Source organism: Biomphalaria glabrata, chromosome 13, assembly GCF_947242115.1.
Source record: "Biomphalaria glabrata chromosome 13, xgBioGlab47.1, whole genome shotgun sequence".
Classification (NCBI taxonomy): Eukaryota; Metazoa; Mollusca; class Gastropoda; family Planorbidae; genus Biomphalaria; species Biomphalaria glabrata.
The window spans coordinates 12,897,140-12,924,914 of NC_074723.1; the positions used below are offsets into that span (position 1 = coordinate 12,897,140).

Genomic DNA, 27,775 nt, shown 5'->3' on the forward strand with positions numbered 1-27,775 from the left:
GATTTTCCGAACATGGTTTTAAAGAAAAATACTATCTAGATTCATAGATTGACTAGAATTTAGATTATTCATATTGAATGATATTGTAGATCGATCGACGACATCAGTGTATAATCTAGATATAACTGTATATTTAGATCTAGATCTACAGTCTATATATTTAATATTTGCAACAAGAGTCTAGTAATGGTGTAAATACGTCCAGATTTTTTAAATTTTTATATTAAATCTACTTTATCTAATCTAGTATAATCTAGTCTAAATTCTTTGATTAAAAATCTGGTAATTCTTATAATATTATGTTATTTGTGCCAAACTCATGATAATTTATAATTAGTCACTTATTATATTTAAATTATATTTTATATAATAATTAATATAGATTAGATCTATTCTATACTATAGACTTAGTGACGACTTAGTCTTAGACAAATGATGTGTTTTTAGTATTTTTACTTGCTTATCATGACCATCTTATTATATGACATAAATGTCATAATATTAATTCTAAAAATAAATCTTATACTTATATATAGATCCAGATTCTAGATTTAGATGATAGATCTATTCTACACAAAATAGAGCAGTGAGATTCATAACAAACGAATATTCACATTTGACTAGAGTAACACCTTTAGTAAAATCACTAAATTTAGAAAGCCTTCACTGCCTTCAGGACAGAAGACTCAAAAGTAAAGTAGCAATTATACATAAAACACTGAACCATAATCTTTAAATACAAAAACAAAATTTAATAAAATACTCTGAAAGACACAAAGATAAAGGCACATTCCTCGTCCCATATATTAGGACAAATTTGTACAAATTCTCCTTCTTCCCTAGTGCTATTAGAGCATGGAATGGGTTGCCTGAGCTAGCCAGGAAAACCAGTGACTTGCCAGAATTTAAGTCATTGGTTAAAATGCATGACTAAATGCATGACACGTAGGACGTAATCATCTTCTTTTTTGAAGTAACGTCTGTATTATCTAAGATAAGATAAGTAGCATTACAGACGTTATTTCAAAAAAGAAGATAATTGCTGATGATAAATGATCATGTTACATATGTAAAAAACAGACTATTTATAATTTATAGTTTTATCTGTGGCATTTTTTTTTTTACGTCTCGAGAGACAATCTTTTCCCTTTGCTACTTCTTGTGTGACTAAAGAGGCCAATCTTTAATACACAGCTGCAATCGCAGGTTGAGCATTTGTAGTCACCAGGGGCCATTGCATTTTCACCCTTCTTTCTGCTTCTGTTGTGTATGACATCTGCATCCGTGACCCTTCCTTTATGCTCTCTCTCCATTTGGATCTATCCAGTGCCACCTCTTCCCAGCTGCTAGTGTCGATTTTGAAGAGCTTCATGTCGTGTTTGCATACATCCGTATTACGTAAAAGTGGGCGACCAGCGTCTCTCCTGCCTTCTATTAGCCCGCCATATAGAATGTCCTGTGGAAGTCGACCTACTGGCATTCTACGAACGTGGCCAAGCCAGCCAAAGCGTCTGCTGCTGATAACAGAGCAGATGTCCTGGCACCCTGCTCTTCGTAGCACTTCCTCATTGGTTATCTTATCTTGCCACCATATTTTAAAGATCTGCCTTAGGCATCGGAGGTGGAAGACATTCAGCTTTTTTTCCTGCCATGAGTAGGTTGACCATGTTTCACTTACAGCAAGGTGCTCAACACACAGGTCCGGTAGACTAGGGCTTTAGTACTGTCAGTCAGCAATATGTTGTCCCAGACTCTTTTCTGCAACCGTGACATGGTGGCCATTGTCTTGGCTATCCTGTTGTTAATGCCTTTATCCAGTAGAGTGTTGTTGGATATGATGGAGCCAAGGTAACAAAAGTGATCAACAATTTCTTGTGGTTGGCCATTAATGCTTACTTGAGGTGCAGTGTTTGTGTTTTGGACAAGTATCTTAGTCTTGCTTTGACTGATGTTTAAGCCGAACTTCTGGCAAGCAGCAGATAGTTTGTCAACCAGGGACTGTAGCTGAATATCAGAATAAGCCACAATAGCTGCATCATCAGCATACAGGAGTTCCCTGATGAGTAACTTCCTAACCTTGGTTTTTGCCAGCAGCCTTGATACATTAAATAGTTTTCCAGAGGATCTTGTATGGAGAAACACATCTTCGTTTATGTCGTTGTAGGCATAATGCTGTAGACAGGAGAAGAATATGCCAAACAGAGTAGGTGCGAGCACACGTCCCTGCATGACACCACTGCAAACCTCAAAAGGTGCTGATTGGGCTCCATTGAATTTGACAGTACATTTAGTTTCCTCATGAAAGCACTCAATGAACTTCGGTAGTTTGGGAGGGCAACCAACCTATTTTCCTTAGGAGTTTGAAAAGGCCACTTCTGCAGACCATGTCAAAGGCTTTAGTCAGATCAACAAAAACGATGTAAAGGGGTCTGTCTCTCTCTCTCTCTGAATTTGTCCCGCTGTAGTCGTAGAGAAGATATCATGTCTATAGTGGATCTATCACTCTTGAATCCACACTGAGACTCTGGGTAGACTCTAGAAGCTCTCCCTTGCAGCCTGGATAGTGCCACTCTAGCAAAGATTTTGCCCACTATACTGAGGAGAGAGATACCCCTATAATTGTTGCGTTCACTCTGATCCCCTTTGTTCTTGTATATTGTGACTATAGTTGCATCACACATGTCCTGTGGGACATGACCTGTTTCCCAACAGCGGCAGAGGAGAATATAGAGTTCAGGGAGCAGGAGTGATTCGTTGACTTTAACTACTTCCACTGGGATACCATCACTCCCTGGAAATTTTCTATTTTTCATGCAGTTAATTGCTTTTTTGAGGTCACTAAGGCTCGGAAGCTCATGTAGGTATTCCAATACTGGAAGATCTGGTAGAGAAGCCAGGGCGTCATCTACTGTATTTTGTGTGGCATAGACATCGAGGTAGTGTTCTGTCCATCGTTCTAGCTGCTTAGTTTGATCTGTAATTTTTTCTCTAGATTTGGATAGAAGGGGGCCAGGCTTAGACACTGTTGGACCCAGGGCCGCTTTAATGCCGCTATAGTTTTATAGTATTCTATAATTGTCACTGCACTGAACTGTGACTATAAGTATAGTATAAGTATAAGACTATAGAACTATATAAACTAGTTTTAATAATAAAAAACCATTAATATATATATATATAGAGAGAGAGAGAGATCTAGGTCTAGAATTGTAACAAAATATTCTGGTCTGTCTAGATTCTAGATTAGTAGATTCTAGCTTATTTTAGCAGTATTTATAAATATACTCCTTTAAACTAGTCAAAAAAGATTGCCCTCAAATTGGCATGCAGCCATCCCCCATGCATGTTAAGTGTCCAACCCAATGCACCTTTCAAAGGGTAAGTAGTGCTTCTATACTGTCAACACAGCAGAACATGGTTATTTGTAAGGTAGCCTTGCCAGCATTTGCCCATTATGGAGCTAAGGCACCTTCCATGGGAGCGTTAGAGAAGTCAAATACCTTTTTTTAAGCATTTTCAGAGCCATACAATTGTGTGGTGAGAACCACTATTCTTCTTCTTCATTCTCATTTTACACATCAGAGAATTCAGATAAGTAATCCTATATCTGAGATGAACAGCACAGTGTTTTCCAGATCAGGCAGTTCTCCGTATAGTTTTAACCACTGCTTTATAAACATAGATCATATTTTGGTTGCTAGCTCAACAGACCTATTCTGCCTTACCCTTATTTGGAGGTGACCAAAAGCGTTCTTGGTCTTAGCGAGACAGCTGTCTATAGTGATGCATCATTGGGCTCTGTGCTGCCCAGGTACATAAAGTGTCCATTTACTTGAATTTGTGGAGCTGGATTAGTTCCGTTTGGAAATGACTGAAGGTGCTCCCATAAGCACTTTTTCAAGATCAACTCAGACACCATTTTGCATTCACAACATAGAGGAAAGTAGACGGCAGCAGATGGCCTCTGAAAGAGACAGTTTGAGAGCTCTCACATTTAAGGTCCAAAGAAAAGCTGTTGTAGAAGAAGAGGCAGAAGACGTAAAGAAAAATCTAATTAGACCTGCTGCCAATAAATCTTCATACCATTAATAATTGTTCTGTTGGTTTTTTCTTTTAACTCCACATTTCCTCATATAATTTTTACTTTTTTTTTTTTTTTTTTTTTTTTTTTTTTTTTTTTGCATCAAAACCTTTTTTTTTCTTAATCTATTTTCAGAACTGTTTGATCAGCTGAAATACAAAGTTGCTTTAAAATTTGCATTCTCTAATTCTCTTTCAATGAATCAGAACCAAAAAGATATTTTACGGCATAATTATATGCAGTTGGCAGAATATATTATGCCTAGCATTGAACAAGTTTGTAAAAATCTGTGGATGGCAAAAGTCATATCTAAACCAATGATGGAAGATATATTAGAGGTAAACACAAAATATTTATTGCTAATTAGAAATCAAATACAAGTATTTCTATTTGTAATATATATTGGAATGTTACCAGCTCTGACCAATAACCTCTGTCGTTCTCACTGGCTTCTTGTGTAAAAAAAAAAAACAGATTTTTTTTTGCTGTTCTTTTTTAGAGGAATGACTTTATTTGACTTCAAATATTCATCATGAATATTGCTTCATGTTTTGTATGACCATAAAATAAAAAGCATTTCCTTATATAGAATGACATAGATGCTTCGAATTATATTCTGTGCTTAAAAAAATCTGGGTTAATTTTCATGAAATCATTATGAAAATCAGAAAATAAATTATTCTTGTTTATCCATGTAAGAGATTTTGGTCAGTATTTTTTTTTCTGCTTGACTATTAAAGTAGCTAGATATTAGATATAAAACACTTTAATCAATATTTACTTTAAAATAAAAATTTTTAATCCTAAATAAATTTGAAAAAAAAGTGTGTAGTATACAAATATTATCAGAAAATTAGGGTTTTCAATTACATTATATAAAAGTGAAAGGATATAAACATTTTTGTAATTTTTAAGTGATCTTATATAGCTTTTGATCAAGTTTCTCCTCTTCACACAGCTGATCTATCCAATGGCATGTGCCAATACAGTTAGGGGTCAGCGGCGTCGCAGATTCTGCCAGTGTATAGCACTGTGTGCTGCAACTGCCTATGGGTGGCTGGCTCCTGAGTTTTCCTCAGGGTTGACTTCCGAAGCTTTTCCCATGTTTAGGTATAACTGCTTCACAGTTTTCCTTCTCCAGCCATGGCTAACAAGACCCCACTACCTGAAGTTTACTGGTTTAGGTGCTAGTTTTTCCCCTTCTGCTAGTGAAAACAATTGTCAGACTCAATATCTGAGCTACAGGTGAAGGCCAGGAGTTGGACTGGTTGTCAGAGGCTATTTGAGATGCATGCCATTAGGAAGGATTTTATAGGTAGTGGAGTGCTAATATCCATTGCCACTTCTGGCAATGACAACCTTGTGGAACAAATTGCTTGTGATAAAGATTTTTTTAAACACTTTTTAAGCTCAAAATCTTTTTTTTTTTAAATAAAATAAACAAATTGATGTCTATATTTCTAATAAGATAATTAAATTTAAGTGTATAAAACCATATTAAAAAATAACAAGTAACCTCACTAATAATGCATCAGATATTAAGCTCAGAAAAAAAATGCCTGGCTTGGGAACTTCACTTTTAATCCAGCACATATAATTTAGTTCAGGCCTCAATTAAAAACAACAGCAAAAAACAAAATGAAATGTCTAAGAACTATACGTTTAGAAAAAAATAATGACATTAGGATGTTAATGCCATGTCAATTTCATAGCGCAATAAAGAATTAAATAGTTTGGTCACATAGTAAGAATGTCTTTCTCTCTCTCTTTTAGGGTAAAAATACTAATAGAAAAAGAGCCATGGCACTGTTAGATCTTCTTCCATCAAGAGGACCTCATGCTTTTGATGTGTTCTTCAGATCACTTGAAGAGAATGATCTCTTTGAAGCAGCATATTTATTAAAACCTGAGCAACGAAAGTCTTATGAAGATGTAACAGCAACGTTTACTACAAAACCAGCTGAAAAACTGGGCAGTGGTCAAGAAAAAAATAAAGTTATCCATAATCCAGAATTTGATGAGCTTCCTGACAGTAAGTGGATTTTTTTTGTTGTTGTTTAGTTATAACAAAATTTTAATTCATATCACTATACAATTAGTAATGGAATTAAAATAGAAAATGGTTCATATAGTTCTTTGAGGACTAGAATAGGTGGAATATAAATTAATATTAAATCAATCAAAACATTTAGTACTATGTACACACACATAATTGAATGGTGCTCAAGCAAATAGGCCAGAAGAATTAAAAAATTAAAACAGTAAGTTGTGAATATTGAACTCATGACTTCAAATGTAAGCATCACCTCTAACCAAATCATTTTAAGTATATCTATTTTAAAAAAAAACACACACACAACAAAATATCAACTTTTCCTTCCTCCCTCCCCCACATCCCCAAAAATTTTTTCTTGGATTTTTGTGCTATGCCCCACCAACCTTGCAACTGATAACTGATAAAAATACACACTATGACCAACTGCAAAGTATAGAAAACAATATACCCATCAGAGATTTATTGATTGTCATGGGAGACTTGAATGCTTAAGTGAGAAGTAATAAAGAGAGAAACGTATGGGCACCCTTGGGTTTGGCAGCACAAATGAAAATGGAGAAATGTTCACAAATTTCTGACCATTTAATGAACTTGTGATAGGAGGCAGCATTGTTTTCCCATTAAGATGCTACAAAGTAACATGGATCTCTCCAGACAATAAAACAGAGAACCAAATCTAGCCACAGGTCACAGCTGGAGAAGCACATTACTAGATGTACAAAGCAGAATAGGAGCAGATATTGGCTCAGACCACCATCTTTTTGTGGTCAAAGTAAAAATGAAGCTGGCCAGCAATAACACAAAAAGAAACATTAGAAAAAGATTTGAGCTCCATAAAGCAACATAACACTGAGATTAAAAATAAAGCTATCCCTTAAAAATAGATTTGCTTTGCTACAACTGGATGAACTAAACTAAGCATTGATAAATCATGGCACAAGTTAAGAAATTATTCCTGAAACAAGCAGATTAGTTATAAAACATAAAAAAACTAACCAAAGATAGAAAATGTCCTAAACATGTAATCAATTGAGCCAAAACAAGAAACCACAATTAGTAATCAAACAAGACTTCCAAGCAGTTTCACAGAAAGTCACAGAAATGCTTAAGAAGGATACACTGTTCAGTTACAATAATCTTGCAAAACAGGCAGAAGAGGCAGCAGGTAAAAAAAAACATTAAACTTATGTACAAAATCATCAAACTTCTAAGTGGTAAATTGGCTTCTTACAATATGCCAGTTTGAGACAAACAAGGAAAGCTACTTTCTTCAATTGATGATCAGCTTAGAAGATGGGAATAAGTGCTTAACAAACCCAAACCATTAAATCCACTGGATCTAAATGTAGAAACAACACTAGACATAAATATGGAAGGAAAAAATAAGGAAAAATACAGAGTGTACTGAAATGAAGACAGGTAGAGCAGCTGGTATTGACAACATACCAACGAATATCTAAAATGAAATACAGCAACTAATAAAAAAAACTATCAACTCACAATGTAAGAAGTGATGTGGTATCACATTGTTGTTGAAAGAATTTTAGCAGAATCCTGATTAACAGAATAAAGGGAGCATGTTATAAGCACATAAGGGAAGAATAGGCTGAATTCAGAAAGGGAATATCATGTGCTGACCAAATAGCAACACTCAGAATAATTGTAGAACAATGTGTCAAATGGTAGGCTCTTCTTTATACAACATTTGTTAACTTTGAAAAGGCTTTTGATAGTATTGACAGAGATTCTATTTGGGCAGTAATGAGACACTACTAACCAAATAAGATAATAACAATCATTAAAAAAAACCTTTTTGATGATTCCCCCTGTCAAGTAGTCCACAATGGCAAACTAACTAGGGATTTCCCAGTCACATCAGTCAAACAGGGTGGTCTTATTTTCATCACATCAATTCCTTCTAGTAGTGAATTGTGCCACTAAAGAAACAGAAAAGGAATTCAATATACTTTTACACATGAGCTGGGGGATCTGTAATTTGCATACATCATAACCTTATTTATTATCTCACAGATTGCAGGATATGCAAGAAAAAGAGTAGGCCTCAAAATAAACCACCAAAAAACTAAAAGTAGTTAAAATAAACAATAACAAGCTAGAGACATAGAACTGTATTCTCAGACCATAGACCAAGTAGATAGTTTTTTGAAAGAAATAATTTAGATATCGTAAAATATGAATAGAGCCATATTTTTTTGTTTGAATGTTATCATAATTTTTTAGTTGTTTTGCAGGAAACCCTTTAGATATCTTAAAACATAAATATGCAAACAGTAAGCAAAAATTATAATAATCAAAAATGAATAATTTCAAAATGTATCATTTATTTACATTCCAAAAGTTTACTTTGAAAAAAGGCAAAGATAGCCTATGTGTCAGATTTATATATATATATATATACACACACACGAACTTTTACAAAGTTTAATTGTAGGAAATGACACATAGAAATTCCATAACCGACTTGTTTCCGTACATCTGCAATATAGCTGCAAGACGTCAGTCAAGTTGGAATTACCTTATCTTGTTTGCGGCTTTACTTCGTTCTCCAGCATTGTACCTCAGAATCTTGTTCTCAATGTTCTCTTGTTCTCTGAGGAAGTTAGAGATTAACTTGTAGACATTGGAGTGATGTCCGTCAATGCCATCCCTCCACTGAATAGTTTGTTCATAGTAGATTGTCCTGTACACGCATTATGCATTACATAATGCTATCGGAAATCTTGGAGTCACTTTGCGGTTTCGTCTCTGGCGACCAATATAGTTGTCCATCCAATAGTCATACAAATTCCCTACAACACCTGGCCAAGGGTCAACTAGATCTTCGCAGTATTTACATCAGCAGGTGGAACAAATGAGATTAAACAAACATTAGGCGAGAAAAGTGATCACCAGCTTAACTAATCCTGACACGCCTAAGTTCACCCTGGTTTGATCAGAGAGAGATTCCACAGATAATAAAGATTTCTAATTAGACTATGACACATATGTGTAACACACATATCATCATACCTAACCCTTGAACAGGGTTACCACATTTTAAAATCATTATTTTTAGGAGAATGAGATAAAATTGTATGTACTCTCTTTATCTTCAAATATGGCATACTTCTAGATCTATTAATCTCAACAAATATGCTGCCCAGGAGGGTTCACTTACATAAATCCAGTACTTTTATACACATCATAGAGAAGGCTGCGCTATTTTGTCTTGCACATTTTTGTCGGGAAATGTCGCGCTATTTTTTTTTTTTTTGCCGTTATTTTGTCAGGTCACCCTTGGGAGCATAGTCAATGTGTAATGTGGAACAGTGAAGATATTATATAAATATTTTGTCAGATTTTTACCACCCAAAACCAATCTGGAAATCTCATATTTCTGAAAAGACTAAAATGAGAATCTTCATGTCTAATGTCAAGGCAGTCCTACTGGATCTTAAACATGGAGAACAACTGAACTAACAACAACTACAAAAATAAAGGCTTTCATCAACAGATGCTTGAGAAGTATCTTGAAAATACATTGGTATGACAAAGTAGAAAACACTAACTATGGGAAATGGGCAGACTGAGAAATAAGGTACAGATCTTAGAAAGGAAGTTGAGATGGATTGGTCACACCTTAAGAAAAGATGACAATAACAGATCTAGTCTGGCCTTAGATTGGGGAGATGGATTGGTCATATCCTGACAAAAGATGCCAAAGACAGAGCTAGTCAGGCCTTAGATTGGGGAGATGGATTAGTCACACCATAAGAAAAGATGTCAACAACAGATCTAGACTGGCCTTAGATTGGGGATATAGATTAGTCACACCCTAAGAAAATATGCAGACAACAGAGCTAGACAGGCCTTAGATTGGGGAGATGGATTGGTCATATCCTGACAAAAGATGCCAATGACAGAGCTAGTCAGGCCTTAGATTGGGGAGATGGATTAGTCACACCATAAGAAAAGATGTCAACAACAGATCTAGACTGGCCATAGATTGGGGATATAGATTAGTCACACCCTAAGAAAATATGCAGACAACAGAGCTAGACAGGCCTTAGATTGGGGAGATGGATTGGTCATATCCTGAGAAAAGATGCAGACAACAGAGCTAGACAGGCCTTCGTTAGGAACCCCCAGGGTAGAAGACAAAGGAAGAAAATGGCCATACAGTGTATCAGATGAAGCTGGGAGACAGGAAAGAGCTGGGAAGCAAACAAAAAGACTATCAAGAGACCATGGAGAGTGGTGTGTTTTTACTGAGGCCCTTTACTCCGTAATGAACACAAAGGACAGATGATGATGATAACAATGATGATGATGATAAATGTGTGGGGGGCAAGGGCCTGCTCAAAAATCAGTAGTCACCATGGTCATAGAAGAGAATGGATATATTTTCTATTTTAGTCATAATGCATTATTGAATGCTAATATTATGTGCACTTGATGTATTTCATTGGATATCGTTAGTCATTTTTGGTGAAGTGTTCCATGTGATTCTTTATCCCAGTGTGTTAATATTTTATATCAAATAAATGTATTGTCTGCTATTCAAGTGTCAAGTTCTGAATCTCTCTGTTTGTTGTGATCTAATAGTTGTAGTAGTCATTAGTAGACATACGCAACAAAAAAATCGGGTGTGAAGAAGGATATTTAATAAATACACAACAGACATTCTAATAGTACCAGAAGAGGTATTAAATAAACTACAAGTATACATAACTTTACAATTAGAAGTGCATTTATGTGTAGTTATAAAGTCTATTTGATGGATTATTCAGACTTTAGAAGCTATTTAGGAGAAAATAACATGAAGTCAGCAAATAATTTTTTTTCACATCTATAAAATGTCTGTTACCTTTCTATTTAGCATGGCCTTCAGCAGAGGCATTGAAGAATTGTGGTGTCAGAATAATTCAAACATCTGATACTGAACAGCAACAGCTTTACAAAGTTTCTTTAACACCTAAAGGCCAAGTTGGTTTTTTTATTTGTTTAAACAAATCCAAACATTAATTTCATTTTACTTTAAAACACCTTGCTTCATAATCATCCTTTGAATAAAAAAAAATTATTGACATTGACACCTGTTAGATAAATTATAAATTTTATTAGAGAAATTATAATCTTGTAGTTTTCAGCAACTTATACCTAGTCATTGCCAATAAAATATAATCTTTTGTCACATTATTATAGAATGATCTAATTCTTTATATTTACCATTGTGGACATGTAAAAGAAAATGTTCACTGTCCAAGGATATATAGTTCTTTAGTTTGTGCTAAAAATAAAGTTTTGAAATTCCTTTGAAAATAGTTGTACTAAGATGGGATCGTTTTGTTTCATGTAGTTGTAATTTTGTAAGCTCTTGTTGATTTTGGTTACTAAGGATAGGCGGCTCCTTCTTGTATTTTAAAATAGTATCTCTTGTCTTTAGTGATCCATTTCTGTCAGACTTGCTTGATACCAATCCCCATTTCTCTTCATTTTGTTCCCAAATACTACTGATGTTGTTTGGTACATTACATCATGTATATTTCTCTACAACCATCAGTGCAAAGTTTGTTAAAGCGTCTTCCAAATTGTTTGTTAATTTGATGTGGAGATCTGAATAGCCTTGCATGACATATTCAGGCACATGGTGTGTGGATCTAAGTGGGCATCAGCCATATTTGTCTTAGTGGGCATCAGCCATATTTGTCTTAGTGGGCATCAGTCTTGTCTCTGTGGGCATCAGTCTTATCTGACAGGAAACTTATGTGTTATCTGTATCATTGTCAGCATTTTTGGTAGCTACGTGTTAGCAGTATGTTGGTAGTATCACTTTCCATGTTAATATTTTGTTCAGTGCCTAGACCTTGGATGCCTCCGTGAGATACAGTGCTTTGTCTTTTGTCTTAATGCATGTGTTTGTAATGCAGAGCTTGTGGTAAGGGCAGAATCCAACCAGTCTTTGGTCATTCTAGTTCATCTTCCCAAAATTCAAAAGGTCCAAGACAGACTGATCCTAGACTTCTTGAAGGATCAAGTGCTGTTTTTGAGAAATGTTCACAATTGTTTGTTAGAGCTTGGGGGAGTTACCACCTTCTACCAAGCGCGTCCCCAGATGGCGGATAGGGGAAAGACCCTTAGATATATTAGGGTTAGCTGTGAATAGCAAATAAACAGCCGCGGACCAACTGGTTTGCAGTCATGGAGGATGAGATGAAGTATTCCAGTGGTTAGAATATTTACTAAAAACATCTCAGAAATCCAGGGAAATGATTGCAAAAAGTGAGTATAGGGCGCTCTAACTCTAAACCCGGGTAGATGAAACTCGTTAGCTAGGGATAGCAGTTCATCTAGGAGAGAAAACTCCGAAAATAAACACCTGCTGCCTTGCAGATGATCTTGGATGATCAAAGGCTATGGGAGCACACCCAGAAAGAAAAGCAGGCTGAAGTCGGAGTCAATGGGCCTCCTGGCGCATAACACATTGACACGCAACCTCATCTATGTTGGAGTTCAGTAACCATTCTAATAGATGTGGCGTCCTGCCTGTGGAATCCCGACACGCAGGTAGGGGGCCGGGCTCTCCGCCTCGAAGGAGCCCACACAAGCGAGCTGGTGGTTCTTCTGTCTCTGCCTGTGGAGCCAGGAGCAGGGACAAGAAAGTAAATACTACTGGCCAACACTCCAAGACCAAAAGTCTAAAAATCTTACAATGGAACGCAGAGGGCATCCAAAAGAAAAAAGAAGCTCTAAAAATATTTCTGCATGAGAAAGAAATTGATGTAGCTTGCATCCAAGAAACTCATTTGAACAGTAATCTTCGTTTCTCCATTAGAGGCTACACCTGCATCAGACAAGATAGAGAAATCAGACCCAAAGGAGGAATCCTAACCCTCATTAAAAATGACATCCCTACCACAGACATAACTATGCCCAACTCCTCAGAATCAGAAATAATGGGAACTAAGTTAATTCTCCCAGATGGAAATATTAATCTATTTAACTGCTACTTCCCACCAGACAAGGAAATAGAGATTGACCACATACAAATACCTGACCAAGAAGACTGTCTAATCTTAGGAGATATGAACAGTCACTCTCAGAGCTGGGGATACCCAGACCTAAATGTCAGGGGAGAAGAAATTGAAGAATGGCAAGCAGAGAACAGACTTATCTTGCTTAATAAACCTGAGGATAAACCAACCTTTTTCTCAAGAGCCTGGCTAACATCAACCACTCCAGATCTAGCCTTTGCAACTGACAGCTTATCCAAAAAGTGCACCAGAGAAGTTGCAGACCAGCTAGCCACCAGTGACCACAGACCTATATTGATCAGTATCGATACCTCCTTCAAAATATCAGAAAACACCATCCCCAGATGGAACTACAAAAAAGCCAACTGGCACCTATTATCAAAGCTCACAGAACTATACACAACTTCAATAAACTGCAAATCAAATCAGGTTAATAAGTCATTCTCAGCTTTCTCCAAAGCAATCCTCCTAGCAGCTAAGGAATCAATTCCCAGAGGAGCAAGAAAAGATTATATCCCCAACTGGTCTGATCACCTTCAACAACTCCACAATGCCACTATTGAAGCCAGAAACACAGTACAAAATAACCCTTGTATAGAAAATAACATAATCTAAAAGCAGCTAACGCAGTTTTCAGGAAAAATTACCTTTCCGCCATGAGGAAAAGTTGACATGAAAAAACAGAACAACTAAACGTAGATAGAGACGGCCACAAACTCTGGCGTATAGCCAAATGTCTCAACCAGGAAGAAAACAGAACAACTCCTATAGTAATAGAAAAGGACAACAAACCCCTGAAAGGCCAAGAAGCAGCAAATGAATTCATTAATTTTTTCCAAAGCGTAGGACAAATACAAATTAATGAAAGTAGAAATAAAGATGTAAACTCAGAAATACAAGATAAAATTAAAGAAAACAATCCAGCTTACTCCTTGGGAATGACCACTAATCTTAAAATGAACTTGATGAATCCCTAAAAGTCCTCAAACCAAAACAAGCCCCGGGCCCAGACAAAATATCTAATGACATGCTTCTTCACTTGGATCCTCAAGCCAAAAGAAAACTGCTACAAATATTCAATGCTAGCTGGAAATCTGGCAGAATTCCAAACATCTGAAAAAAGCCATTATGATCCCTATACTAAAGCACGGCAAACCAAGAAATAAACTGGATAGCTACCGCCCCATCAGCATCACTAGCTGTACTTGCAAACTGATTGAAAGAGTGATAAATAGAAGGCTGACATGGATCCTTGAGTCAAATAACCTACTCACTGAAGCCCAGGCTGGCTTTAGAAAAGGCAGATCAACAGAAGATCAAATCGCCTTCATCACACAAGAAATAGAAGACGGTTTTCAAGAAAAGAAACCAACAACAATTGTGTGGGTTGACTTAGAAAAAGCATTTGACAAAGTCTGGGAACAAGGTCTCTTGCTCAAGCTAATCCAGCATCACATATCCCACAGAATGTACAACTGGATAAAGGAATATCTAAATAATAGAAAAGCCTTAGTTTGCATGCAAGGACAAAGAAGCCACACAGTGGGTATAAAAAATGGCGTCCCCCAAGGAGGAGTCCTATCCCCAACACTGTTCCTAATATTCATAAACGATCTAAATCAAAACCTACCCAGAAAAGTTAAAAGCAGCATGTATGCAGATGACCTTGCCTTAATTAGCACAGAAGAATATGTAGGAACATCAAAATTTCGATTACAGGATGCTCTTGATAAACTCAATAATTGGTCCAAAGACTGGGGCATGTCTATTAACACAAAAAAGACAACATATACCATATTCTCACTGTCAACAAAACAACAAACAATCAAATTAACATTAGATAAGGAAGCTTTAGAAAAAAATGACAGCCCTACATATCTTGGAGTCACCTATGACCCGAGACTAACCTGGAAAAACCAAATAGATAAAACACAGAGTAAAGGCATCCAGAGACTATCCCTCTTGAAAAAATTAGCTGGCACAGATTGGGGAGCTAATCACAACATCCTGAAAAAGACCTATACCAGTTATGTAAGACCTGTACTAGAATATGGTGCCTCAGCATGGGGCTCAGCAGCCCAAACCAACCTAAGAAAAATAGACAAGGTTCAAAATATTGGTTTAAGGATAATGACAGGAGCAATCAAAACAACACCCATAAGAGCTATGGAGGAAACCGCTGCCCTGATCTCTCTGGATGAAAGAAGAGAAATAAAAATCCTTTCCCAATTCACTAAATTGGAAACCTTGGAAAGGCACCCACTCAGAACAAAAATCCACAAAACTGGCACAAAAAAACGTCTCAAAAGGACCAATTTCATACAGGAATCTCTAAACCTAAAAAAGAAACACCAACTTGAAAAAATTACTCTGGAATCCTCGATACACTATAACGAATCTCCACCCTGGGACAAAAGCCCTCTTCCTACTATAAGGGACCATATTGAAAACATAAAAAGAAAATCTGATTACAGACCAACAGAGCTCAAGGAAATAGTGAACTGTTTTCTACATACCAATTACCCTAGCAATCAGTGGATCAGAGTTTACAAGGATGGCTCATCCCATAAAGCCACCACAAATGGAGGAGCTGGAATACTTATTGAATGGCCAGATGGAGGAAAACTAGAAAAATCCATTGCAACTGGAGAGCTCTCTGACAGTCACAGAGCAGAAAGGGAAGCACTAGCACTAGCTGCTACCATGCTAGCAAATCATCCAAGTTCCCCTCACAGTCAGATTGTCTTGCTAACCGATGCAAAAACAACCCTCCAAAGCTTGCAAAACTCTGATTCCTCTCATATTAAAAACCTCAGAACAGCACTTACAAAGCTCAACAACAACAGCAAAAAAACTGTTATTCAATGGATACCAGCCCATATACAACTAGAAGGAAATGAGAAGGCTGACACACTCGCCAAGAGTGGGAGAACTAACTCTCAAATAAACTCTGCACTCTATCCAGAAGAAATGAAGAAATTAATTGTAAACAAAATAAATGAGAAATGGACGAGCTCTCATCCAAATCACAAGAAAGATGACGCTTACTATAAGCTATCCCAACAAGACCAACGTCTAATCTTTCGACTCAGGACCGGACACAACAGAATGCGACAACACATGCACCGAAAGCTCAAAATTGGAACCAGTGAAATCTGCCCATGTGGAGTATCACCAGAGAATGCCGACCACGTCCTCCAAAACTGCTCTCTTTACCAAGAGGCCCGTATAAGACATTGGCCCCAAATCACCCCAATAGAAAGAAAACTATATGGAGAGCTCCCTGATTTGGAAACCACTGCGCAGTTCATCTCATGTATTGGTCTAGTCATCTGAACATTTCAACATAACAATGAGAACGATGAAGAAGAAAGAAGAAGAAGTTTGTTAGAGGTCTTTGAAGAATTTGCTGTTGTCCACCTAAAGTGAGCATTGGATGGGGGCATAGAAACTGAAGAGATAGAATTTTTCTGATGTTCTCATCATGCTAGTGTTTATTAGATATTCCAAGCCATCAACAGGTGGGACTATCATGGGAAATAGACTGTTCTTGACAGACAAAGTCCACACCATGTAATCAAGTCTCATTTTGTGATTTCCTTTTCCAGTTTCATGTTTCTTGTAAGCTGCTATATACATGTTTAGTCTTTTCAGCTCATTGGTTATGACAGCTGTTTTTCTTGTTCTTGCATCATCAGCAAGCTGAGGGTCATTTGCCAGGTCTGGAAACATTGTCCTGACATTCCAAGTAGCCATTTGCATGACGGACATTTTCCTTTAATTTTTCTTCTTTTATTGCTTAGTGCAAGTTTTCAGCCTGCTTGGGAATTGGATAAAGAGATCAGTGATGGCCCATGTGTCCCTCTTCTGACCTTGCTGATGCAATCAGAAAGAATGCTTTGCATCAAATATGGCAACAAGGCACCAACTCAGTTGTAGAAGCTGTCAAAGGGAATATCATAGTTGATACTCAAAGGGAATATCATAGTTGATACTCAAAGGGAATATCATAGTTGATACTTCCAACGGCTAAGGGGCTACTCTGTAATTTTTCCTTGAGGTTGTTTCATGAAGCCTTAATACCTCAAGGCAGTGGGGATTTAAAGTCAAGAAGTACCCCTCTACTAGAGGAATGGCTTTACTAGACTTTCAAGCTCTATCTATCCAAAGCTTTAACTTTTAGGCACAATCACCCCTTTACCTGTAAGTAAAAACAGTTTTTCCCTCAAAATGTTTTGCCAGGCCTAGTGTCTAAGCCAGATTAAGTTGTCAGAGGCAATTTAAGTCTCATGTCATTGTATACACTTACGAATCTTAATCCCATTGATACCTCCAGGCCCTGAGTAGCTTTAAAACCAATATAACAAAACTTAAATGAAAAACATTTTTTATAGGTTTTATTATAGAAAATAAATAAATAAATAAAATATAGTATACAGTGTCATGTTTCTGCTTTCTTATGGACTGACATATAGGGTTAACTATCAACTCCCTTAGGAAGTATGATGTATTCAATAAATATTCATTAATTTTATGTTTTGGTTCTTATTCAAACAGCTTCAATATTATCAAATGAAAAGTGAAAAAAGAGGAAAAGTTTTGGTAATTAACAATGCTAAATTTGAAACATTAACAGAAAGAGATGGTAGTGGGCAAGATGAGGAGAGTATTTATGAAACATTTCGAGAGCTTAAATTTGAAGTCCAAGTTCTTCATGATAAAACACATGAGGTATGTATTAAATCAAGCAGCATAATGTATCTGTTAGTTTTGTTTAGTTTTTCTGTCCATCTATCACTTCTACATCTCAAAACCTAAATGTGCTTTGTAAAATCTGATTGTTAGCATTCATTTGTCCATCTCTCCGTTTACAAGTAACAAAAATCCAGCAAGGGTTGTGCTAGTTTTTTTCAGAATGGAGAATAGCAAGACCATCCTGCATTATTTTCAAGGTTCCTGCGTTTCATGCAATCTTATGTTTTATTTAAAGGTGCATATTGTTTGCAGGAAGATAGGATTGTGGTTATTCTAATACCTGTACATGATGGCCTGGATATGAACTCCAGACTGTGACCACAATGGACCAGGGTTCAAACATTTTTCTTACCATCTCCTGTCATCTGAGCTAAAATGTCATAATCTTCATTTATGAAATAACATCTGGAGACTAGGAATGTTTCCTATGACTTGTTGTTAACTCAAGTATTCACTTAGGTCTTTATATAATATACTAGCCTGACATTACCCGCGGCCTGCGGGTATAAGTTTGTGTTTACTAATCTAGTGGATTGGATTTAGATGTATGTTAAAGTTAGCTAATGATCCTTTCAAGTTTTTTTTCTTTCGCTACGAAAATAAAATTAGTTTTGCGAAAATTGGTTTACCCGAAGCCGATACATACATATCTATTAAAAACGAAAAGAGCGATATCTTTGTTAAAGGAATGGGATTATAAAGTGAACAATTAAACGAAATAATTTTTAGTACGGGATTCATGAATGAATATAGATCTAGGCCTATCTCAACTCGGCTTCGCAGCTTTCGTAAACGAATGTAGTCTCTTAAAATGCTTTAAAAAACCAAATTTGAATGTTTATTTGATCAAAATATGAAATGATTGGACTATAATTAGTATGTTCATGTGTTAATGTATAAAACTATCAGTGCGAAGAGAAGTTTTATCATCTTAGAGTTGAATTAGAGTTTTAGATCTAGGGATGGGATTATAAAGTAAACAATTAAACAAATTAATTTTAGTACGCGATTCATTACGGTATTGTCTAATGAAAGAATGTTCGTCAGGAAATCTGTAGTCACAGATATAAAGAACTAATTTATGTAAAAAATGCTTTTGAAACACAAAATTGAATATTACTTTTATTATATAATGAAATCAATGGATCTTCTTTTGTATTTTCATGTGTCAAAGTAAAAAACTATCTGCGCAAAGTGTATTTCTTAAAATTAGATCTAGGTCTAAATCCTTTCGATCTTTTCTCATGTCAACATTGTAGACATGGCCTAGATCCATAAAATACTATAGCTGTAATAGAGTCAGACAACTTTATTTTTTTTAGGGTCTTAAGTTTGTTTTAGGGCTACAATACATACACTATGGTCTAAGTTGGTACCCAAGGAACATTCCTGCCAAGTTTTATCAAGATTGGTCAAGCGGTTTTGATGTCTATAAGTAACATAAATACACCTCACATTCTACTTTATAGTATAGATTAATAATTACTTATGTAATATGACTAAAAAAATATCCATCTATCAAAAACAAAAAGTACTTGATTAATTTAATTTAACATTCATGTTTTTCATTTTAAAAATATAAAAAAATGGTCCTTTCACCTGTTACCAAACCATTGGTGCTGCTTTTAAGTTTGTGTGAAAACACTTCCTTTTCATTTCTATACTAGTTCTTGAACTGTTAGAGAAAGAAAAGGTCAAGATGGTTAGCTGAACTTTCGCCTTGATCTATATTAATTATTGACAATGTAAATGGGTTACAATAATAGTTTTTGTTTCACTTGCTAAAAGTTTATTTTTTTAGCTTTTAGAAAAATTGTAATTTTAGTCAACCAAAATAAATTAATAGAAACATTTATTTATAGTTTTTAAAAAGAATAATTGCATTACGCCATTATAAAAATTTATTCTTGATATCAAAGAAATATAGAAACAATTATTGGTTGAAATAGTAGCTATTTTTTTTTTTTTTTTTTTTTTTTTTTTTTTTTTACATTTTAATGTTTTTTATTTATTAGGAAACTCAAATATGTTTTTTACTAGGAATTTCAATCATGTTTTTATTCATTAGGAAATTGAATCAATCTTGGAAACTGAATCCAAAAGTGATTTTAGTGAATTTGACTGCTTTATTCTTTTTGTGTTGAGCCATGGTCATAAAGATGTAGTATATGGTACAGATGGATATTTTGATGAGATAACAAAACAGCCAAAAAACTGTGTACAAATTACCTACCTGAAAAGCAAGTTGTGTACTAATAAATCTCTCATTGGGAAACCTAAGATGTTTTTCATCCAGGCTTGTCAAGGAAGTAAGTTTATGAAGATTTTTAATCTTCAATTTTTGCTTAAATTAAGTGATCCAGTACATTTATTTTAAATCTTAGTTCAATTTTTGCTTAGATTAAGTGATCCTGTACACTGCACAACTCTCTCTTTATGGAGCACAACTCAAAAGCTAGACTAAACTTTGTTTTCCCAACTATTATAGAAAGGCCACAAGTTGTTTTAGTGCAATGATAATTTACTGCTCCACCATTCTATCAATAAGTCTATCTTCTTTTTTTTGTCTTAATTAATTCCATCAATTATTAAACCTAAACCCTAACTTGTTACTCCCCAAAACAAAAGAATGTTACAAATAATATGATGTGAATGTACTTTTTACTTTAAACCAGGAAAGATTTAATAAAGAAGTGTCTAAAAGAAACAAAAACAAAGTGTGGCCCTAATCATGAAGGGCCAAAGCAGAATGTTTTGATGCCACCATTTAGGTATCATGGTCATTTTGGCAATGTACTCATATTGCCACTAGATGTTTTATGTACATTATATGTTTATTTCATTTTAGCTTTAATAAATATGGTGCATATGTAATTTTGCATGTGTTTTTGTGTTCAAACATATTTTTGGCGGTGAGTGGGGGTTGGGGATCAATTTTTCCAAAGGTCCTGGATTCACACCCTACATGCCACCATCTTCTGCTGCCCTGTAAGAGGTTTGGACTAGGCTGTAATACTCAACATTTCTTGAATACATGTCTGAAAAGTTACACATCAGATTTCTCTTTCATTTATTTATTTAGATAAAAAAAAAAAACATTGTTACATTTTAATTTTGAAAATTACGCAACTTCAAATTAAAATTCATTTGTATAAGTTTTTTTAATGCAATATCAAAATGTTTCTTAGTAAAAAAAAAAAAAAGTAAAGTACTGGTTATCCATTCAGACCTAGCAATCTATAATGCAGATGATGTAAAGGTGATCTGTTTCTATGGCCAATGGTTAACAAGAGTGTTATGTAAATAGTATAATGACTAAATGCCTTTACTTTCCCCATTTATGTCAGGTACCCATTAGAGTTGGGTGGACTCAGGGGCATCCTAAAAATCTCAAATTTCAATAGCCCAGTTTTTCACTGGTTCAAAAGCCAAGCGCTTTACCACTCGGCCACTATGCCTCCAAAATGCTTTCAGGTTTTTTAAATGATTTTTCTCTTTCAAATTTTAGACAAGAAAGATTCAGGCCTGTTCATAAACCCTGTGGATCAAGAATCCAATTTAAACTTACCACAATCTGAATCTTCAATGTCTCAAGAGAGTGACATTGACCTTTCGAAAAATCCTGCACTTTCTGACTCTGGCACAGAGAATACATCAATAGCTAATAGTGGTCAGTCAGCAGAAGATCAAACAAAACATATAATGGAATCTGTTCTTCCAACTGAAGCTCATGATGCATATGGACCAAAGCTTCCCAGTCAAGCAGAAGTATTTGTTGCATTAGCAACAACTGCTGGTAATCAAATGTGTTTAGCCTTTAGGCTGTTGTTGTTTAGTAATCCTTGAATTGATAAATATAGTAAGTATTTATTTTAACTTTATAGCAGAAGATCATGCCTTCTGTTTCCATTCAACCATTCATAATAATAATTTTATTTATAAATAGCTGTTAACAAACAAAATGTAGGCAAGGCGCTGTAATAACATTACAAACACAAACACGACAGCTAAAATGACAATTAATCTAAAAAAGTCTTAAACAGATAGGTCTTAATGTTCTTCTTAAAAGTGGTGTAGCATGTTGTCTGTGTGAGATCAATGGGGAGTGAGTTCATGTAGGGATATATATATATACATATGTTCCTCATAGAACTTTTTTGTCTCCTTGAACTTTTCAGCATTAACTGTTTTGTGATCTTTTATTGTTTCTCCCATCTCTAACTTTTGGCTAGTACTCTACATTACATTTGTCTGTATATTTTGTGAAATTTGTTCAAGGTAAATTTCTGTCACTACATACATAAAGTTGTTACAGTTCCTAGTTTAGCCTTTCTGACATCCAGTTCCATCATGTATTTTCCCATATATTTCCCTTAAGACTTTTCTTTCCTGAGTATTTTTTAAGTTTTCTGCATTTTAGTCTGTTTCCACATGTCACTTCCACCCCTGACTAAAATTGGTTTTGGTCAAAGTTTTGTAGAGAGTTTTCTTTGTTTTCCTTGAGATTGCTTTGCTTTTCATTTTTTGGTGAGTGCTTGATTGCCTGCAGCTATGCTTCCTTGCCTGTTTTTTTTTTTCTTTTGTAGTGGTTGGTGGTACAGGGTCACTTTTGGTTTTGTTTTCTCTTCCAAGTGTTGATACCCCATATCTTGTGTTTTTTGTTGAAAAGCATAGAGCTATATGATAACAAGTCAATTTATCTCAATCTTATTTTTATTCAAGTGTTTGAACTATATGTCACAAGTTTATTTCATGAAGTTCATCAAGTGAAACAAACATAATAAACATGTGACAGCTAGAAACATTTTTATCTGGAGAAAGTAATCAATTGTAACAATTCATTTCACTTTTCTTGTTGTGTTTTTTCATTCATTGCAGTCACACTTTCCTCAAGTTTGTTCTTATTGTGTTGTGTCAGTTTTATATTAATCATCTTCTTTTGTTAATAAAATAGAATCCTATTTGGAACCTTTATGTTTGTGATTTAAATCATTAGTGATAATGTAATAGTTATTCTTTTTTTCCAACAGGTTACTTATCCTGGCGAAACACTATGTGGGGCACCTGGTTCATTCGAGCAATCACTTTTGTTTTTGCTAAATATGCCTACAAATATGACCTGAATAAGCTTATGACAATGGTAACATTTCTTTTTCTTTTTTGTACCTGTATTTTTCCCTTTTTCAAAAATCTTTTTGTTTGGAAAAAAAAAGTTATTCAAGCTTGATATTGGGTCACTAAAAACTTTTCCCAAATAGTGGACACATGAAACATGCTGTAGTGGTCTGGAGATACTTTTAAACAATCAAATAAACAGTGAATTTTCATTTTTATTATTTCATCAACATTTAGAATTGTACATTTTTATTGAATAACCAAGTTTATTATTTTTAGTGAAATACTTTACATTATTTTGTAGTCTCATTTTTCAGTCAAATTTATTTTAATAATAATAGAATTATTAGAAGAAGAATAAATGTAAAAAATTGAAATGACTTTTTTTCATTTTCTTACAAACTAGACATTAATATTGTCATTAAAGCAAGTTTGTAAAGTGACTTGGGATCAATTTTGGTTAGCAAATAATGATAGAAAAATAAAACATTTATAAACAAATGTTCACAGGAATTTTACAAGAATATTTTTAGTTAGCTGGCCACATCACAGCTCAGTCCCAGAAACAGAATATTTTGTTTATTTTTCTCTGTTTTAAATCTGCACTGAATCATGAATGATTCACTCCTTATGTTCTTCTTTTTAAATCTATCATTTTCTTGTCTAATTGAATGTGAATGGTTTAGCATTTTCCCCAAGAGACATTCAAAAATATCTCTATTTATGAAATACATTCAATTGTATTATTTGTTGTGGGCTCTGATTTCTGATGTAACTCCAGAGAATCAATCCAATCAAAGAATGAAGTGGTGTATGCATCTGGGTTGCAAGAGAAGTGTAATGAGGAAGTTTATTTCTACATTGGCTTTTCAAAGATTTCAGTTTCTACTAGGGGTGCATCGGATAGTACTTTTTGATATTCGTCGGGAGCCGAATATTGCTGAATAGTGAAATATGATATTTGGTTGGAGCCGGATACCTACATGTTTTGTAATAGCTTGTGTTGATGAACATTTTGTAAAACTGTTAAATAACATACCTATAATCGTATTTTTTTTTTCATTTTATGTACATTAATGTTTTAAACTCTGTTACTGATTGATGAATTAAAGCTTAACAGTATTTATAAACAGATAGGCCTTATTAACTAATCTGTGTAACATGAGTGTGTGTATGTACGAGGCCACCATCTGTAAGGGTGTGTGTGGGCAGCATGGGTGTAGTCTGGATTTTTTTCGGTTTCGGGGGGGGGATTTTTTTTGTTGTGCCCTAGAATATAATATGTTCTTCCTGGAGTTAGTGGAAAAATTGTAGACTCCCCGCCCTTGCCAGCAAGGGGGTCTGGGGGAGCGCTGGCAGCTCCCATAGCGTGAGGCAGAGCCCCGCCGCCAAGCGATATTTCTAGTATTGAAAGCCAACAAAATGCATATTCTGAGGTATCTACAGTGCATTATTAAAAAGTTTTATTTCAGAACCCTAATGTGCTATTCTTACTGACTTAGACCCCCCGCGCCATTCGGCACATTTGGCGGCAAGCTGTTTCCATAAAAATCTGTCACTGGTAATGTCTGAAGCCTCTTCCCACCTGCTCTAAGGACCTCCATGAAAGTGTGGCACCAAGATGTACAAGGATGTCATCGCAACTCTTTTATTATGCGTAATGCATTTTGTCAGAGAACATATCCCGCAAACCTCATGCGACGCTCTTGCATAACCTTATTAAGGGGTCGACTCCCAGTTCAGCTTAGGATTTCCTTGATTTAGACCTGATCTCTATGACTGGCTCCTAAAATCTGTCTTAGCCATCTTTGTTGAGCCACATTTAGTATTTTTCAATTTCGGCAGATGACTATTCACTGCACTTTATTAGTTGAAATGTGTAACCTCTCTTAATTACGCTCTTGGAATTAGGTGACTGCAGTTTGCTTTAGATTTTATATCGAAAAAGGAAGTTATTTCGTCAAATCATCTGTTGGGGGGTTTTAAACTAAAAATCTCTGGATTCAAAATTCAAAACCCTATTTAGCTACGGTCATAGAATTTGGTGACTGTAGTTTGCTTTAGAATAATATTGAAAAAAGAGGTTTTCAACCTCAAAACTCTCTGTAGGGGGATTTTAAACTCAAAACCCCCATTGCTGCTCTGTATGTAAAGAGCATTTATAATGTAAAGTTTCATTTCTATTTATATTAACACGCCTTGTCTTTGTAATAAAAGATGTTTGGTACATATTCATATAGGCTCTATTTTTAAGCACATTATAATGTTTTAATATAAACATTAATACATTCTATAACAGACAATGATGGAACGAGGTCCACTTTGTGCATATTAAATAGGTGTACTTTTTACAATTCAGCCAACTATCCGGCAGTGATATTCGACCAAAGTCGAATATGGTCGAATTGTGAAAAACAGCAGAATATTCAACAGAAGCTGGAGCGAAGCAACTATTTGGTGCACCCCTAGTTTCTACACAGAATAGTAAACATGTAAAGGGAGATAATTAGAAAAAGTTTCATAGTATTTCTGCAAGAACTTTGGTTCGAAAATCTATATAGAGAGGAGAGAAGCTTGTTTCAGGTCCAAATATTCTGTTCAGCTTATACGATTCAAGTTTTTACTCATTTGAATTTATTCTTGAATTTGGAGTCTAGTGTGTATTATTGCATAGGCCTACTAGTGTGTTCAATCTTTTCATCATTTCTACTTGAAGATTAAATTGTTTTATTTTTATAATGAGGAATTCTGTCATTTTCTCAGCGTACATCTGAAAATACCATGACTTATTCAGCACCCTATTGCACTGTAACAATTTCAAAGAACTAAAATGTTGAAACAATGTTGAAATTGGTCTTTACAACTAAATAAACTACATTTTTATTTCCAGGCTTTTGATATCAGTGTAATTATATTAACAATATAAATATTTAAGCATGGGATTTTTTAACATTCTTTTTTTCATGATAAATTTTCATTGGTAGCTCCATAATGAAAATATTCCCTTCTATAACATAGAATATAAAATGATGGTACTTTACTTAATGGAATTACTTTTTAGTTATGCTCACCATAGAAATAATATTTATGATGATGCAATAAGGTAATGTTGCGTTATGCCACCCCATAGATGGACAGTAATTTAAACTGTTATTTATGCTGCAATAATAAAAATGTTTGAAATCATTCTGAGTCTGTAACATCTATCCTTGAATAACAGTAATAGTTTTTTTTTTAAAAAGTAACTGTCAATGAAAAAATATGTCCATATTAGAATAGACTTAAACAAACACATTTCTTATGGTCTTAGGTGACCCCTGGCAAATCATCATTTGATCCCAAAGTGGGGTTATGACACACAGGTTGAGAATCGCTGATCTAAATCATCAAAATATGTGCATATATTTGAATATATATATAGTATTTGGAAAGTTTTCTGTCAAATTGTTTAGGTTAATTTAAATATGTCCTCTGATTGTTCAAGTCAAACCCATGCATTTAAAATTTTAATAAGACATAGACTCCTTCTGAAATGTATGCTATGTTACAAATATATATTATGACACACAATGTTGGAATTATTCATTTCTTCTTTTTCAGGTTAATAGCTTAGTAGCCAAAGCAGAGACAATTAAAGGAAAATATAAACAAGTGGCTGAGAAAAGAGATACATTTACCAAGACTTTATATTTTTTTCCTGGACTGCCAGAGAATTCAATAGATCATCAACAAACTCATTATAATAATTAAATTTTACTAAATATGTGTAATTTTAACATTGAAGGAATTGGCAGATTTTTTAAAGTCACAATCCTTAGTAAAAAAAAAAACTGATAGCAAATGAATGGCATTGAACTTCTTTCTAAATAGAAGCTAAATAAATTAAAATGTTTAAAGCTTTTTTTTTTGTTTATAATATTTTGTGATCCAAAATACCCTTACTTTATTAATTACATTTCAATAAGAAATGTTTATTATAAATTACTTTAAATTGTTATTTCATATTTCTTTTGTAAAAATCAGTGATATTACTTCAAGATTAAATCTATCTGATAAGACTTATTTCTCTGCTCAGGCAGACTCAGATCAAATTGCTTTTAATAAAATTTTAAGTGCCATATTCATGTCAGCAAGTTTGAGGCATATTTTACACATTTCCTAGAAAGATTCTAAAAACGTACTTATAGATTGGCAGGCAAATCTTTGTATGTGCACAGCTTCTCAGTACAACTGAAACTTTGAACTAAGCCACTTGGAAAGCTATTTGCCTGACCTTAAAATTTGTCTTTGTGCTTGTGTCGCAGCTTCTTCTTTCTTCTTCTTCGTTCTCTTTTTTGTGTTGAAGAGTTCAGATTAATAGTCCTATATCGGAGATAAACTGCGTATTGGTTTCCAGATCCGGCTAAATGTCTGGTTATTGAAGCTTGAATTCATGCTGACAATGTTTGTATGACCTGATGCCTTGCTTACTGTGAATTTCACATGACTGATGTTTACTGTGTAATTCACCTGATTGAAGATCACTGTGGATTTCACGATTTAACTTTACTGTGGATTTCACCTGATTTAACTTTACTGTGGATCTCACCTGACTGAAGTTTACTCTTGATTTCACCTGACTGAAGTGGCTTTAATTTCAAGCCTTTTTTTTTTCTTTGTATTAGGACTTTCTCTGAGCTTTAGTTTGGGCATAGCCTCTAAGTCAAAAGTAACAAAATATGTCAATTAGTAGTC

General features: G+C 34.8%; 1 protein-coding gene across 3 annotated transcripts; it reads left to right on the forward strand.

Moving 5' to 3' along the window:
* LOC106078266 (caspase-3-like) lies at positions 1 to 27,698 on the forward strand. 3 transcript variants are annotated; one of them, XM_056008663.1, is made up of 9 exons: positions 1 to 282; positions 4,217 to 4,419; positions 5,855 to 6,113; positions 11,017 to 11,123; positions 17,729 to 17,902; positions 19,995 to 20,235; positions 21,435 to 21,722; positions 22,957 to 23,066; positions 26,642 to 27,698. In XM_056008663.1, the coding sequence occupies exons 2-9, from the start codon at positions 4,279 to 4,281 to the stop codon at positions 26,789 to 26,791; spliced, it is 1,470 nt and encodes a 489-aa protein (XP_055864638.1). In that variant the 5' UTR covers positions 1 to 282; positions 4,217 to 4,278; the 3' UTR covers positions 26,792 to 27,698. The 3 variants fall into 3 exon arrangements, with proteins under 3 accessions (XP_055864638.1, XP_055864637.1, XP_055864636.1); XM_056008662.1 differs by having other exon boundaries at positions 1 to 191; XM_056008661.1 differs by lacking the exon at positions 1 to 282 and adding an exon at positions 3,348 to 3,378.
* Positions 27,699 to 27,775: the final 77 nt, after the last annotated feature.

Bases quoted from the DNA above. Each gene is read 5' to 3' on its own strand.
- LOC106078266 (XM_056008661.1), top strand. The intron at 4,420-5,854 runs GTAAACACAAAA...TCTCTCTTTTAG, and splicing joins TGATGGAAGATATATTAGAG to GGTAAAAATACTAATAGAAA. The intron at 23,067-26,641 runs GTAACATTTCTT...CTTCTTTTTCAG, and splicing joins TGAATAAGCTTATGACAATG to GTTAATAGCTTAGTAGCCAA.